The sequence below is a fragment of the Panthera pardus genome, unplaced genomic scaffold (genome assembly GCF_024362965.1).
Source record: "Panthera pardus isolate Hobbes unplaced genomic scaffold, ASM2436296v1 HiC_scaffold_17, whole genome shotgun sequence".
NCBI classification, from domain to species: domain Eukaryota; kingdom Metazoa; phylum Chordata; class Mammalia; order Carnivora; family Felidae; genus Panthera; species Panthera pardus.
Genome location: NW_026526732.1, coordinates 52,306,702 through 52,324,354, shown reverse-complemented (window position 1 = coordinate 52,324,354; position 17,653 = coordinate 52,306,702). Strand labels below are relative to the sequence as shown.

The window sequence follows — 17,653 nt, the reverse complement described above, 5'->3', positions numbered from 1 at the left end:
TGTTTAAACAGTCTGTGAGAGTTTAGCTGCTTGTGGCTAAGCACCCTGACTGATAGCCCGCCAGTGGTTTTTTTCGTTTGTTGCTAATGTGTCTCTTTAATATCGTTCATTGTGGTTACTTGAAAATTTCCCCCTTCCCATTTATTCTATTAGTATCTTGGAGTAAGCGACTTAATGTTGCTAATACTTACTTCACAGAAGTGTTTTAGGAATTAAATGAGATAATGTGAGTCAGCACTAATGTTGTTAAGCCCTTTTTTTTCATAGCACTTACCCTCTTCCAGCAAACTCTGTAATTCACTTAGTATATTGCTTATTATCTGTCTCCCCCACTTTCTAAGCTCCAGAAGGTCAGAGAGCTTTATCTGCTTCTGCGGGCCTAGAACAGTGCTTGGCACATAGGAGGCACCCAATCAATATTTGTTGAATCAATAAATGAATTTGAAGTTACCATACTTGGTTTGTGAAGAGGCCTGTGCCCCCAACTACTCAAAGAAAATAAAATCGGTTATGAGTCCCAACATCTCCCACCGGCTCCGAACATCTATCACCCATTACCCATCCTTTGTCACCTCTGTTTCATCTCAGAGAAGGCTCTCCTCTTTTCAGAAGCTAACCTTCCAATTGTGTCCTCGATTCTTGTCCTTCCCACTTCTTCCAGGATAACCACACCATTGATTATTCCCTCATTCTTTTTTTTTCTTTTTGAGTTTATTTATTTAGAGAGAGAGAGAGAGAGAATGCAAGTGGGGGAGGGGCAGAGGGAGAGAGAGAGAGAGAGAGAGAGAGAGAGAGAGAGAGAGAGAGAGAAAATCCCATGCAGGCTCCACACTGTCAGTGCAGAGGCAAATGTGGGGCTCAAAACCACGAAATCATGACCTGAGCCGAAATCAAGGGTCTGACGCTTAACCGACTGAGCCACCCAGGCGCCCCTCCCCTCATTCTTTTCATGCGTTTCTCCCTACTCTCTCCTATCCTGTAGCTTATAATTGACTAAATCTCAGCTTAGTCTCTTTTTTAAGGAGGGAGCTAACAGACTTAATTTTACCTTGAAAATCCTTCAATCTGGCACCCCATCTCTGCTTTATTGCCAAATGTCTTGAGAGAGTAGAAACTATTACTGTCCTCTTTTTCTAAATCCTTAATTATATCTCTGTCTCTCACGACTGCTTTTCTATCTACTCCACTACCAGAATCATTCTGGCAAAGGCTTTTTTGTGATGTAATTGCCAGATTTGGTGATCATTATTCAGCCTTCACCCTCTTTAATTTCTCTCTGGATTTGACTTTTCTTTCTTCAGTTTAACAAATTTATTGAACATACACTAAATTCTCTGCATTCTAGGCAGGGAGGATATAAAATCTTCGTAAAAGTCATGTGCAACAAATAATATAGTATCACAATTGCTATAAGGAATTATGTACAACATTCCTTAGGACCATGGAAAAGCAGTTTTCCTGAGCCAAGAGGAGGAAAGGTATAAGAGAAAGTAAGATGACATATTATCAGATAATAAAGGGATATACAATAAGGAACAAAGAGTGTGACATTGCCAACAGCACAGAATAGATGCAAGTACTTGATATTTTTAAAAATCAGTAATTTGTCTAATATGGCAAAAGTGGGAGTGTATTAAACCAGATAAGGAGGTATTAGAATAGACAAGATATGATGGAGTCTGTCCTAGAATAGTGGAGACAGGGATGTGGAGAGGGACTGTAGAAGTGGAGTTGTCGGAGAAATATTTCAGAAATGGAATCAAGATTCTGTGCCTTATTTGTTAGTGAGTGAAGGTAGAGGCATGGCGGATTGAGATGTGTTTTGGACACAAAGTGTTTGATGTTATGGAACATCCGTATAATGCAGTTCGGTAAGCAGTTGCATATATGGATCCAGAGGCCAAGTGTGTGGTCAAGGTTGCAGATAAAAATCTAAGGTGGAGATTGAAGTCATGAGAAAGACAAGAGAAGGTAAAGATACAGTTTTGAAACTAGAGAGGATGGAAGTTTAAGGGAGTCATATTTGAAGAACTCTATCTCTGAGAAGTAGAAAAACTAAGTTGGCTGCTTTGGGTGAGGGTTGCTTTAGAAGTGGTAAAATTTTGGAACAATAATTGTGTGCCTACAGTATTATTTTCTTTGGTCAGTTTCCTAGTCTTTTTCATTAGTCATTCTAAGTCTCCCAGATCTTCATTTGTCAGTAGCATTGCTTCTTCTGCAGCGTCACTCACCCTTAAAAAAACTTTTTTTTAATCTTTATTTATTTTTGAGAGAGAGTGACAGCGTGTGAGCAGGGGAGGAGCAGAGAGAGAGGGAGACATAGAATCCAAAGCAGGCTCCAGGCGCTGAGCTGTCAGCACAGAGCCTGATGCAGGGCTCAAACTCACGAACTGTGAGATCATGACCTGAGCCGAAGTCGGACACTCAACCAGTGTCTGAGCCACCCAGGCACCCTTTTGATATCTCACCTTTAAAAAAAAATTTTCAGGGGCATCTGGGTAGCTCAGTCAATTAAGCATCCAACTCTTGATTTCCATTCAATCATGATCTCATGTTGAGGATTGAGCACTGTGGCGGCCCGTGCACTGACTGTGCAGAGCCTGCTTAGGATTCTCTTTCCCTCTCTCTGTCTGCCCTTCCCTTGTGTGCACATTCACATACATGCTCGCTCTCTCTCTCTCTCTCTCTCTCTCTCAAAATAAATAAACATTAAAAATGTTTTTTGATTATTACTTTGAGTTGTGTTATGCATTGTGTTGACAGATGTATGTCACATCAGCAAAAGACCAACAGAATAAAGATGGTGATGTGATAGGGATAATTCTAGGGTTCAAAGATACATTTGTGCATTCAAAATCCAGACAATAAATAAACATGTCAGATGATGAAAAATGTAATGGAGAAAAATAAAGCAAAGTAAGAGGAAAGTGGAAAAACTGAGCAGGGACCTGAAAAAGAGACCAATCATGTGAATATCCAGGGAAAGAACATTCCAAGAAAAGGGAACAGTACATGCAGAGACCCTGAGGCAGGATTGTCCTCTGGTGAATTCTAGGAATAGCAAAGGAGCCAGTGAGGCTGGAATTAATGAGCATCGGCACAGGACTAGATGAATACAGAAGTTTATGGAGGCGAGTGGGGGTACAGATCATTCTGGGATCTCAGGGGGAGGATAATTCTCAACCAATTAGATTCAAACATCCTCATTTTGTAATAGTAATTTTGTAATTCCACTTTACTGAAGTATAATTCACAGATGATATGTAACTTTCTTAAAAATTTTTAAATATAACTTGAGTACCATAAGTAAAGGAAAGGTATTTATTACCTGTTTAATGTGTAAATTAAACACGTATGAACAGCACGTTTTTAATATGTAAATAATCAGGCAGAACAATACAGGAAGACAAAAATGCCTTGTAACACTACCTAGGGGAACCATACTTAGTTTCTGAGAACAACTGGTAATGAGCCTTTACACCTTTATTAGGCTTTTACTCTGAGTGGAGAAGCTACCTGAGGGTTTAGAGCAGGAGTAACATAATCTAATATTTTTTAAAAATCTCACAGCTCCTGCATGGAGTGAGGCTGTGAGTGGACAAGGGTAGAAGCAGGGAGCCCATTTCAGAGACTATTGCAATAATCCAGGTGCGAGTTGATAAATTGGGTTGTGAGATGTCCATGAAAGAGGACTTGAGAAGTTGTTGAACTCTAGATGTGTGTAGAAGCTAGAGGATCTGCTGATGAATTGGAGGTACAACGTAAAAGAAAGAGGAATCAAGGATAACTCCAGGAGTTTTTGCACGAGCAGATGTGAGGCTGGAAGAAGTCATTGGGAAGGGCTGACCAGAAGTTCACTTTTGGATATATCAAGTTTGAGATGTCCATTAGAAATCCTGGGAGAAAAGATGTTGAGTTAAAGGTCAGATACACAAGTCTTTAGAGTTCAGAGGAGAGGTCCAGACTAGAGATGCCAATTTGGGAATTATGGTATTTGTAAGTGTTGGGGTTACACAAAATAGAGATCACCAGTGATTCTCCGGTGGACGTGAGATTTTTGTGTTTGTTAAAGCTAGGGGATGAATTTAAGACGGTTGAAACATTGGCATAGAGTGTAAGATTTAGATTTAGAATGTTAGGGTCCTGCCACTTCTTCAGTCCTGAACCATGTGCCATCTGGGTATAGCTAATAAGGTTTGGTGAATAAAGAAGGAGTTATCCTGAATTTGGAACTGGAGGTTTTGAGTTCATAAAAAAAGAGGAGTTGGACTCTCTTAATTTAAGGCTTTGAGTAGCTTATTAGCTTATTTAGAAAAGTTTTTAATATGTTCAGATGAGACAAAGTCAGTATTTTGAAAGGAAAAAAATTTTGTTATGCATTCTAACTTCTATACCTATATACATTACTTCTATTAGTCCTTGATTATTAGAAATATTAATCATATGGTACTCGTGTAATAATCATAAAATTACTGTTAAGCTGGCTAGTATGATCTTAATGTAGTTTCTAAAATAAAATTTTCATCTGTCAGATCTTTAACGTTCATTTGGTTTTCTTCTAGGAAGATTTGGAGACCGGAGTTCACCTTGACCCTGCAGTCAAAGAGGTTCAGTATAATCCTACCTATGAGACCATGTTTGCTCCTGAGGTGAGAAAACATTATATTTAAGATTCTGCCTTAAAAAAAAAAAAAAAGATTCTGCCTTTTGCTAATGCATTTGAATTATACATAGGTAGATAAACAGTGAGTTTTTGGAGTTTTCTCACAAGAATATACATTTAAACTTTCAAAAAACATGTCTTGTTATGTGTCAATTATATCTCAATTTTTTAAAAAAAGAAATTGTACCTTTAAAAATGTGCTCATGTTTGTCTACCAACATACAACTATCTGATAGAATGGAACTCTGTCTTTTGAAAAAAGACATTTTAAAATGTTTGATTCTTAGATGTGAACGTAGTTAACATCTTCCTCAGTATTGTTAAGGGAGTATTTTAAATTAACCATAAGGGAAAAAGAACTTGTTTTATTAGCATCATCAGTGCGGAGTGTATTATGAAACATCTGGTTACAAATGCTCCTGTGATGAATGCAAAAAAGGAGTGCCGTGCTAATGTGTTCACTGCTCAGAAGTAGTCACAGGGTGTATTGCTTGCTCTGTGTGAGACATCTTATGATGGTGGTGGTGGTGGTGGTGATGATGATTAATGCTGATGGAAGCACAAAGAAGATGAGGGGGAAAAAAGGCAAAAAAAAGAAAAGAAAAGAAGAAGGAAGGAAGGAAGGAAGGAGGGAAGGAAGGAAGGAAAACAGTGAAAACTGTCCATTTAGGAAAGTCTTTGTAGAAAAATGAAGTTTATAGCTATTTTGTTTTCAAAAAGGGAAAGAATGCTTGGCTGAGAAAATGGAGATGCCAGAAAATGGTCATTATAAAACAAAAAACTAAGCCTTCAGTAGCAGGATCTGTAAGAAGCGCTTTAAAATGGGGGTGAGGAGCCATATTTTATTGCAGCTGAATGAAGAAAGAGGTACTTTTTAATACTTTCTGGTTTTGAGCATACATTGTCCTTTTTTTGATAAAACAGTCATAAAGCTGTTTTATATAATCTGCCTGCTCAGGTTTCTGTAGTCACTTGAAATATGGCGAGTGAAAAATGTAGCACAGCTGATGATGTCAGTGCTAGCATTTAGACATCCCTGTAGCGGTTCTCCGGCTGTCCAGTTAGCAGAAATCCCATGCTCATATTCTGAGACTGCAGCACAGTTTAAATTTTATTCTGTTATTTCTTAAGTCCTTCTAGCCTATTGAACCTATAGACTGTTTCATATCCCTTGGCACCACTTTAGCTGGCACGGTGAAGAAAGGTTGTACGTTACATATATGCTTCATGATTTTTTTTAAATGAAAAGTACTTCAATAAAATAGGGCCACTAAATTCAGGAAATGAGAAAGTTTGGAAGTAGTGTGGTGTGTGTGTGTGTGTGTGTGTGTATGCACGCGCGCGCGCGCGTGACCTTCCTATGTCAGTGCATTTTATATGAAGTCTCTTTCTCTTAAATGTTTAGGTCCTGTGCATAACTAATACATTGCTGTGTGATTACTGTTTTCAAAATTTAAAAGATGAAGTTTTTTTTTTGGTGATATTGATGAGGCATTAGGCGTATCATTGTCTTTGTGAGATTACCAATCCTTTAATGATCTGTTCTTTTTTTTTCTTGTTTTAGGGAGCCTCCCATTCAATATATAAATTAGTTTATGTTAGGAACACTGATGCTTGTCACCAATTTGAGAAAGGAGTGATGAGAGGGAAAAGTGAAGAAAAATTACAATTTTTCCTGGTTGCCAAATGAATTGTCTGTTACATAATAGATAATTAACTTAGAATTTTATGACTGGGATCTGTGTAATTTGCAAAGTATGGAAAGGTGTCACCAGGAACTTTGCTGGATGAAATTCAAGTTCCCATATTTTGAGAATCCATTGTTAGAAACAATCATTGTTAGAAACAAGATATAACCCCTCTCCTCAAGCTCCTGTTTACCAGAGAGGATATGCTTTCCATATTTTGAGAATCCATTGTTAGAAACAATCATTGTTAGAAACAAGATATAACCCCTCTCCTCAAGCTCCTGTTTACCAGAGAGGATATGCTTTGTGTTATTTTTTTTTATTATTTTTATTTATTTTTGGGACAGAGAGAGAGACAGAGCATGAACGGGGGAGGGGCAGAGAGAGAGGGAGACACAGAATCGGAAACAGGCTCTAGGCTCCGAGCCGTCAGCCCAGAGCCTGACGCGGGGCTCGAACTCACAGACCGCGAGATCGTGACCTGGCTGAAGTCGGACGCTTAACCGACTGCGCCACCCAGGCGCCCCAATGCTTTGTGTTATTTTAAAAGATAGAATGCTCGCTTCGGCAGCACATACACTAAAACGATAGAGACCAAGATTGTTTCCTAGAATGCCTAAAGTCCTATTCAAGTTAAAGGAGAGATTGTGTCTGGTTGTAACGATAAGAAAAAGTTTCATGGAGGAAGTAGTATTTAAAATAATAAATGGCTGAGGCACCTGGGTGGCCCAGTCGGTTAAGCGTCTGAACTTCAGCTCGGTTCCATGAGTCCGAGCCCCACGTCGGGCTTTGTACCGACAGCTCGGAGCCTGGAGCCTGCTTCAGATTTAGTGTCTCCCTCTCTCTCTGCCCCTCCCCTGCTTACACTCTGTCTCTCTCTCAAAAATAAAATAAAAACGTAAAAAAAACATAAACAGTAAATGGCAAGATTTCATTCTTTTTGATCACCAAGTAGTATTCCATTTTATATACCGCATCTTTATCCATTCATCAGTCGATGGATGTTTGTGTGTTTACCATAGTTTGGCTATTGTTGAGAGGTGCCACTATAAACACTGGGGTGCATGTACCCCTTGAAATCAGCATTTGCAGCAAAGTGGATAGAACTAGAGTGTGTTAAGCTAAGCAAAATAAGTCAGTCAGAGAAAGACAAATATATGAATTCACTCATGTAGAATTGAAGAAACACAACAGATGAAGGGAAGGAAAAATAACATAACAGAGGGAGGGAAACCATAGGAGACTCTTAATACAGAGAGAACAAACTGAGGGTTGGTGGGTGGGGGGATGGGCTAAATGGGTGATGGGCATTAAAGAGGGCACTTGTTGGGATGAGCACTAGGTATTATATGTAAGTGATGAATGTCTAAATTCTGCTGAAACCAGTACTACACTGTATGTTAATTAACTTGAATTTAAATAAATAAATTTAAAAATAAATTAATTAAAAAAAAAACACTTGAATTTAAAATAAACAGTAAAGTCCCAGTAAAGAACATGAGATTTGGGGTTAAATGTACTGCTTCCTAGCTTTGGTGTGACCCTGGGTTACCTTAGTTTTCTCAAGGGTAAAATGAAGATAATTTCTACTTTACCAAGTTATATGGATACGCATACTAATGTATGATATGCCTAGGAAACTCTGGCACAGAGTAAGCATTTAATAAATAGCAGCCCTTACTGTTATTTATGTTACTATTACTGGCATTGATGGCTAGAAAGGCTTTTATGAGGAAAGATTCCAGGCAGAAGAGAGTAGCATTAGCCAAATTATAAAAGATTTAAAGAACAGGAAGGAATACTTTAGTCATTGTCAGTTCAGGAGAACAGAGAGGTAAGATTAGAGTGATAGTTTGCATAGTGTTGCACAGGGTTCTGGCCAATGTAAACAGTTTGGTCTTGATTTAATGGATGATACATAGATTTTTAAAGTTCTTATTAAAGCAGCATAATTAAAGCTGAATTTTTAGGGAGGTTAATTTGGTAAGGATTTGCATGATGGAAAAGAGTGGTCATAGAAATAAAACTACCAATTCTTACTGTATCCTGTATCCCTGAGAGATTTATATAGTTGTATACCTCATCTCCTTTAGCCTTTACAATAACCCACGTTATTATTAGTACTCTAATCCCTATTTTATAGGGAGGAAACCAAGTCTCAGGGTTTACTGTCAGCAGGTAATGTATTTGGGGATGTGAGTTCACATCACTCTTCACAATTGCTCTATGGCTGGAAGACCTGTTTGTAGACCCATCGCGGAGTTTGCACATTATACCCCTACGTCTTGGACTTTGCTAGTTCCGCAAATTAACTGAATTGACTACTTTATTTTATAAAATATTATTTTTCCCTCCCAACCGAGGACTTTTCCTAAGTGGTCTAACCTAGTATCCAGATAAGCTTTCTCAAATTATAGATAGAACTTGAAGATATAATAGCCATTGCTTTAGTCTACTGATTTTCTTCATTTCACTCAATCCTTTTTGGATCTACTTATTGAAAAGTGTACTTGTTAGCTTTCCTAGACTCATGTAAAACCTGTAAGTTTCAGGGAGATTTTCAGATTTAAAATAATAGTACTTTTAGGAATAGAAAAACATCAAAGTTAAAAGGAAAAGAAGTTCCTAGTTTATATTAGAAATCTGGCCATAAGGGCTGCTATAAATATTAATGTTGGAATGAACTTTAGAAGACAGTTCAGCTCTTTTATTTCATAGATGAGGAAACTGAGGCTCAAGGTCATAGAACCCATACTAGTAAAAGATCTTATTTTAGTAATAAACTCTGCTTATGTCTTACATGATTGAGGTATTCTCCCAATAAAAATGAATTGTGGTGATCTTTTCCAAATTTGTGGAAAATAATTAAGTTAATCAACAGGATCTTCTCACCTTAAAGTTTGTTTCTAAATGTTTAACCATTGATGGCTACAGTAAACATTAATGAAAAACTTACCAGAAATCTAAGTATAATATGATTATTACTGGTTCAATAACTTGGGGGTGTTCTATATGTGAATTTATGATTATGATTTCACATAGTCAGTTTTTACTAGTGTAAATTTTCTTAATACCTGTGGTGTTATGCTATACTGCTAAGACACTGACCCTCAAGTACTGTACCTCCTGAAGACTTTGGAGAACCACTGCCTTACGATACACAGATTTCTTAGATTTATCTACCCGCGTCTTAACGAATTAAAAATGCTTTTCTCCTACTTTATAAATAAATCACTACTTCACTCAGGTGAAACATATAAGCATACTTAGGAACATCCTGAGATGTAGTGATCTGAATTATGAATTAATACTTAAATGTGTATATTTTATATGGGAGATTAAGATTATAACTGACTGTGGTGTACTTCAGTATGGTCTTAGCCAAAAACTGCTAAATACTCATACCTAATTAACTTAAATATGTATTTTTAAAATCCCTTGAATGCAAATTTAGTTAAACGTAATTGCCAGAAGTTAAAAAGAATATTTGGAAGTCAGTTTTGTGTGTTTTTTATGTGCTTTTTGATTTTTTTATTTTTTGGAAGATATTTTTATTTTAAGTATTCTCTGCAACCACCATGGGGCTCACACTCACAACCCCAAGATCAAGAGTCACATGGTCCACCAACTGAGCCAAGTGCTCCTATACTTTGTTTTGTTTTGTAATGGTTAACCCAGAATTAATAGAAATGCATATTCACAGAGACCAGGAACATCTGGGACACATAATTTTTAAGGAATTGAGAAGAGCTGACTTCTGCTGAATAACATTTCTCTTCTTTTCTTTGTTGGCATTTATTTAATATCTTTAAGGTCAGTTCCAGTAGCTGCTGTTAACCAGGCAGTTGGGGTGAGCCAGAAGTAGATAGATCCTCCCGCAACCCAGCTTCCTATAGCATTAGAAGATTTTTTTGTTGCCTCCAGCTTAAACATCTATAAAACATAGCACATTTAAATTTTTAGACTGCTTTAGAAATAGCACCAATATAAGATACACATAGCTGTAATCTGTGGATCTGTATTCGTATAGAAATCAAAGTTCCTTAACACTGAGAATTTTTCTTTAAAAGATAGAGCTGATTTGATATATATGGCCAGTAGAAGAATTGTTCTTTTTTTTTTTTTTTTTTGTAAAATCTTAATAAAATAAGACTATGGAAATTGTATTTTCCTTTTTCAAATGGAAATTATAAATGTAATGGTTAACTTATTATATGAGTAACAAGATCAATGGAGATATTTATCATTTTAGATCCCCCCTCCCCCCAGAAATATCAGATACTGCTTTGTGGATGATAGCTGACTATATTAGGTAGAACATCTAGGAAACTTAAATCACTTTATTATCCTTACTCTTATGGATGTTCCTTGTTTTTGTAATAAATTTCATGACAAACGAAGTTACTATAACTGCCAGCATTCAGTAGTCTAGATTTTTTTTCTCCCTTACGTTTCTACCCATTAGTAAGGAGGAACTAATATGGGCTGTGAAATCTTGCACTCTCCTTTATTATAAATTCAGAATGAATAGTAATAAAAGTTTTGTATGTAAATCAAATATTTTTAAATTGAATCACTTTAAACATAGAAATGGAAGCTATCAATATAAAAGAATATTGTAATAATGCATTTTCTTCCAAAGCAGAAAAAAACCATAAAGCAAATGTAACATCATTTAAATTCAGATTTTTGTGCATAGTATAATGTTGATGTCTAGAGAAGGCAGCATTCTCCTTAAGAGAAGACCAATAACATATTTATGGCTCTGGAAATATATCATAGGAATGGTGGTTTCTAATGGTAGTGACTTAAGATGTTCTGACGCTGAAATACTTTATCATGAAGACCTTCCAGACTTTAAATAAGAATATCCTGTCTAATCCCACTATTTCCAAAGTGGGAAGTTCATTTCATTGTTTATTTTAAAACAAACAAACAACAAAATACAGAGTTGGATTTTTCCATTACCATTAAATAAATATTATTAAATTAATAGTGCTTGACATAATCTGATACTTTTTTTTTACCATTTTTTTAAAAGTTAGTATGATTGTACATTTAAGGAATGTTATGATACAATAGAATCCTAGACTAGAGTTTGTTCTAACCTTGGTTCTACCAATTAATAATAACACTATTGACTCTGGGGAAGATAAAATACATCATCTTCAGCCTTTTTTCTTCATTTCTAACATGAGAAGGAGAATACCTCTCTAACTTTCCAGGATCTTTGTACAAATCAAATTAAATAACACTTGGAAACCATTATGGAAACTCAAAGCATTATAAACAGATAATAATGTACTATTTTGTGTAAGACTTTCATAGTGTGACTTCTCAGAGTAATTTTATTTCATTTGCAATATCTTTTTCTAGGGATTTCTTCAAGCATTTTACTTTTATTGTCTTTTTCCTATTCTCTGACCCCAGTGGGGTTCTGATTAATCTTTCACTTCATTAATGCTTTCAGTATGTCATGCATGATGGTAAGTATTGAGGATTTTAAGTCTCTACCTTTGAAGAACTCATAATCTAGTAGAGAAGAAACATGTATTTTTAAAATTACATCATGGTACCATTATTGATATACCAAAAATCATCTTTATAAATTAAAAAAAAAAGTCACCCCAAATCCCCCAAATCGTTGGACAAAAATATAGTAACTCAATCATCAAGAGCAGCATTGTCCAATAGAACTTCCTGCAATGAAGGAAATGTAGTAGCCAATAACCATATGTGACTGTTGAGCACATGAAGTCTGGCTAGTGTGACCGAGGAACTGAATATTTTATTTTAAGTAATTTAAATTTAAATAGCTATACAGAGACTTGGGTGAGCTGGGTTCCTCTCCTTCTGTCCTAGGGGCTGGGCTGACAAACAGTGCTCATCAGCCATTGCCCAACTGCGCTGAACCATGTGTGGGGAGCATGTTCCCAAGTAGGTTACTTAGCCCCTAATGATTTAGAGTTGAAAATATATTGTACAATAATTCTGGTATTCTGGCTTTATATACTTAGGATTTAAGTTTGATTTTTTTTCTTATAACATTGCAGTTTGGACCAGAAAATCCCTTTAGGACACAGCAGATGGCTGCCCCTAGAAATATGCTTTCTGGATATGCTGAACCAGCTCATATCAATGACTTTATGTTTGAACAGCAAAGAAGAACTTTTGCCACCTATGGTAAGGAGATAAGATTTACAGTTTCCAGTTTGACACATTTTTGGGTGTGTGATAATCTGTTTTATCTTCTTGCTTTTTAAATTTAATAACCTAGATTCCTTTTTCAAAAGGTGCATTTTCTTAAACACATCTATAAATATTTATACAAGTGTGAAGTTGAACTAATATTTTTAGCTGTCATTCTAACTCTGCTGTGATTTCTGAGTACTAGAAATACTCTGTGGTCTTAAAAACAGAATGTTCTCTGTTGTACTTGATGATGAACACTTGTTATTGAATGTCCATTATATGCAGGTCACTGTTGAAGTTGGTAAATGACCAGATAGTGTTGAATTTACTTTTATTTTTAATTCCAGTATAATTAACCTACATTGTTATATTAGTTTCAGATGTACACTATAGTGATTCAGTAATTCTATACACTGCTCAGTGCTCATCATGATAAGTGTTCTCTTAATCTCCTTCACCTATTTCACCATCCCCCCACTCACCTCCCTTCCGGTAACCATCAGTCTGTTCTCCATAGTTGAGTCTTTTTTTGCTTTGTCTCTTTTTCTTTGTTCGTTTGTTTTATTTCTTAAGTTGCACGTATGAGTGATCATATAGTATTTTTCTTTCTCTGACTGACCTATTTCACTTTGACTTTATACCCACTAGATCCATCCATGTTGTTGCACATGGTAAAATTTCATTCTTTTTTTGTGGCTGAGTAATATTCCGTTGTATATATCTTTCAGATCTTTATCCATTCAACTATCGATGGACACTTGGATTGTTTCCATAACTTGCCTATTGTAAATAATGCTGCAGTAAAATAGAGCTACATAAATCTTGAATTAGTGTTTTCCTACTCTTTGGGTAAATATCCAGGAGTAGAATCACTGGATCATATGATACTTCTATTTTTAATTTTTTGAGGAACCTCCATACTGTTTTCCACAGTGGCTGTACCAGTTTGCATTCCCACCAACAGTGCACGATGGTTCCTTTTTTCCACGTCCTCGCCAACACCTGTTGTTTCTTGAGGTTTTGATTTTAGCCATTCTAACAAGCGTGAGGTGATATCTCATTGTGGTTTTGATTTACAGTTCCCTGATGATCAGTGATGTTGAGCATGTCTTCAAGCATCTGTTGACCATCTGGATGTCTTTGGAGAAATGTCTTTTCATGTCTTTTGCTCATTTTTCATCAGATTATTTGTTTTTTTGGTACATTCTGTATATCTTGTTATTAACCGACTGACTTTATTCTGTTTCTCACATCTTCTCTCTGAAATGTTTTCTCTTATTTACTGAAGGACATCAGGAAATAGAATGGCCACAGATTCATTGTGTAAAATAATTATATCTGATCTATCAGTGGTAGGATTTAATAAGGTTAACATGCATACAAGGTCAGGAATCTCCTCTAAAAGAAGATGGTCTTTATAATGTCCCTGTTGATAGTTCCACAGATTATAGTTCCTAGTCACTTATATCAGATTTGCTAGTATTCGGCGGTACCTTTCCTTTCTCTTTCTGTAATCCTCATCTGTGTCTTTATGCTGTTGTAGTTGTTATCTTCTTTATGAATTAGTTTCTTGTGCTAATGTTTCTTTTCCAAAAAGTAATTGACAAAGAAAACTTTGAATTTTACAACAAATTTAATAATCACGTCTTTAGACATCAGCACATTCTCTTTTTTTTCTTTCTTTGCAGTTAGAATTCTAATTCCTCCTTTTATTTCTTACAGAATTTGTTTTAAGTTCTGAACAAATTTTTCTGTCCTATCTACCATTAACTTCCATTATTATAAGATAGGATTAAAGAAGGTTAAGGGGAGCCTGGGTGGGTCAGTCAGTTAAATGTCTGTTTCTTGATTTCGGCTCAGGTCATGATCTCACGGTTTGTGGGTTCAAGCCCTCCATCGGGCTCTGTGCTGACAGTGTGGAGCCTGCTTGGGATTCTCTCTCTCTTCTCCTTCTCTCTCTCAAAATAAATAAATAAACTTCAGTAAAACTTTAAAAAAAAAGTTTTTAAAGGTTAAGAAAACAGTATCACGTGAAATACTATGTATTCAGTGATGATTTTTAACAAAAGTTATTTTCATAAAAAAAGAATATAAACAAATTTTAAAACTTTTAGGAAAGAGAGAAGAAAAAGGTTACCTATAACCTCACTATACTAAAATATCTACTTTTAGCATTATGATCTTTATCCCTCCAAGTTACTCTATACTGTAATCATTCTATAGTGAAAAATTTGCATCTCACCTTGTTATTCAGTGTTCTATCATCAGCATTTCCCAGTGTTAATTTATAATCCCAGTTTGTCATTTTTAAGACCTCGGTAGTATCCATTGATGGGCTCTATCATAATTTACATAATTTATTCTAATGTTGGAAAGTTGCTTTTTTCTAATTTTTAGGGAGTGATGCAAACTGATTCACTGTGTATTAGTTTAGAGTTTTAGTAAAGATAGTATTTATCACAATACATTCTCAGAAACTGGTTTTGAAGAGATTGTCATGTGTTAGGTTATATTTCATCATGACAAGGTTATAATTAACAGTGTTCAAAAACTTAGACTGTATACTTCTGAAATCACCTAGAAGAGTTGGACTCTTCCAGTCCAATAAAATGGTTATAAATGCATTTGTACCCATAAAGGATCCCATGTAAATATGAAGTATGTGTGTGTGTGTGTATATGTGTGTATAGCACATAAAAATCAATTTTATTACATCATGAATTTATTATTCTAGCCTGTATGAAACAGACTTTTAAAGACTTTGTTTTCTTTAGAGAGGACTTAAGCAATAATTTAGATAGCTAAAACTACTTTAAAACAAAACAGAAAAGAAAATGTCCAATTAAGCTTATACTGATACCTATTTTCCTTCTTAAATTATCCTATAGTAAGAACATTTATTTATTTATTTATTTATTTATTTATTTATGTTTATTTATTTTTGAGAGAGAGAGAGAGAGAGCGAACAGGAGAGGGGCAGAGAGAGGGAGACACAGAATCTGAAGCAGGTTCTAGGCTCTGAACTGTCAGCACAGAGCCCAATGTGGAGCTTGAACTCAGAAACCGGGAGATTATGACCTGAGCCTAAGTCAGACACTTAACCAACTGAGCAACCCAGGCGGCCCCTATAGTAAAAACATTTAAAACTAAGTTGGCTTAGATCTGGGTTCAAAAATGGACTTGGGGCTATCCTATATTAGGCAGCCTGGAATAAATGAAGTAGCCGATTGCTAAACAAATTATGGTCTGTCTCCTTTGTGATAATCTTAGAACCAAGGACAGTTTGCTTGAACTTAAATTAATAAACAAGTTAAACAGCCTCAGGTTTAGCAATTTCTCTTTTCTTTACCCCTAAGTATTCAGCAAGTATAGCTTCTGTTAACTTAAAAGTCGTCTTATTTTCTCGTCAAAAGGTCTCGTCTAATTTCAGATCGTAATTCCTATCTGTTTTCTCTCACCCTTCTATATGGAATGTAAGGCTAGGAGACCTTTCTGTTACCTTCCCTCATTTGCAAAGTACCAGGGAGCAGATCTTCTCTCACCTTGTACTAGTGTTATTTCTGAGACATAAAGGAGATGGCACGTGACTTCAGTTTTACGTGTCTCGAATATATCACTGTACAACCTGCTGGGCTAGAGAACAAACATTGATGCTACTTCTCTTCCCATTTTTAAATGGTTGTAGCAATGTTATAATCTAAGTGTATTCTTCCTGGAAGATTTCTATTGTACTCTACATTTTATTTATCACAAGACCCGCCTGTAGAGTCCATATCAGTGTAGATAGGCTGTTACTTTAGCATCCTTTTATGGTATTTCTCCTGATTTCATCTCTCAGTGGTTTGTGTGAATTCTTTTGTCTTATTTTCCTCCCTTTTCGTTCCAGGTTCTTGGCCTGCTCCCGGGCTGGTCTTAACTTGGGGCTTCTCAGTGAGGTTTCAGACTTCTTTTGGTCCTCCTGTTACCCACAATTTCCTCCACATCAGTCTATGGAAGTGGAAAATAGAATTTAAAATAAACACCTTTAGTTTTACCATAGTCATTATTTTTTTAACTTTTTTTAAAATGTTTATTTATTTTTGAGAGAGAGAGATAAGAGTGCAAGCAGAGGAGGGGCAGAGAGAGACAGGGAGACACAGAAGCTGAAGTAGGCTTCAGGCTCCAAGCTGTCAGCACGGAGTCCGACGCGGGGCTCAAAGTCACGAACTGTGAGATCATGACCTGAACTGAAGTCGGATGGGTAACCGACTGAGCCACCCCAGGTGCCCCTACCATAGTCATTATTAACTGAGTTTTCATTTTAGTATCAGAAACTCTTCATTAACCTTTTTAAATGATTTTGTAAAATACTCTGCTGAAGATGTATAATTTGTGCAAACATTCCTTGTGTCATTTAGATTTAAATTGGTTCTAATTTTCACTATTAAAAATGTGATGTAAAAAAAAATGTAGTGATGTATATCTTAAACTGCAGTAAGATGCTTTTTAAATTGTAATTTTAAATTATCTTTGTAAATATCTTTGTGCATAAAACTTTATGGGTTTTTTTCATTTTCTTAAGATGAATTCCCAGGGGTAGTTCTAAGAATATAAATGTTTTTGGTGTTTTTTTTAATTTTTTTTTCAGTGACACTTTCCCTTGCTTTACTATTTTTTATCTTTTTTCTGCTTTTGAAATAGGCTTTTAATTACAAGATATCAAACTACACTCACAAATACCAGCCATTGGCACACTGTGGAGAAGCTCACAAGCAGGGACAGATAGCAGTGGCAGGAAGTGGGAAATGATTGGAGCAGTGGTTACAAATGTTCACAGGAAGCTAAACCTATACAACAGGTTGTGCCCTAATGTTAGCACAAGTTAGACTAGTCACTACCATGGTCGGTGGCCTTGGTGTGTTTGGGTTCAGATTCTACATGGTAATACAGTTTCTTCCAGTTGAAAGTTCTTGGCTTGCACCAATCACAGCGTGACCAGAGGGCACCAGACCAGTCTATTTGATTTTTTTTTTTTTTAACGTTTTATTTATTTTTGAGACAGAGAGAGACAGAGCATGAACAGGGGAGGGGCAGAGAGAGAGGGAGACACAGAATCGGAAGCAGGCTCCAG

The 17,653-nt window shown here is 36.1% G+C and overlaps 2 protein-coding genes across 4 annotated transcripts in view; one reads left to right on the top strand and one right to left on the bottom strand.

Annotated features, from left to right (window-relative positions):
* Positions 1–17,653, bottom strand: part of METTL24 (methyltransferase like 24) — a 170,255-nt gene that overhangs the window by 6,438 nt on the left and 146,164 nt on the right. The window lies entirely within an intron of this gene.
* Positions 1–17,653, top strand: part of CDC40 (cell division cycle 40) — a 60,054-nt gene that overhangs the window by 8,631 nt on the left and 33,770 nt on the right. Inside the window, exons 2-3 of the mRNA XM_019443064.2 lie at positions 4,563–4,649; positions 12,405–12,534. Coding sequence (XP_019298609.1) covers positions 4,563–4,649; positions 12,405–12,534 — 217 coding nt within the window. The remainder of the gene's footprint in view (positions 1–4,562; positions 4,650–12,404; positions 12,535–17,653) is intronic.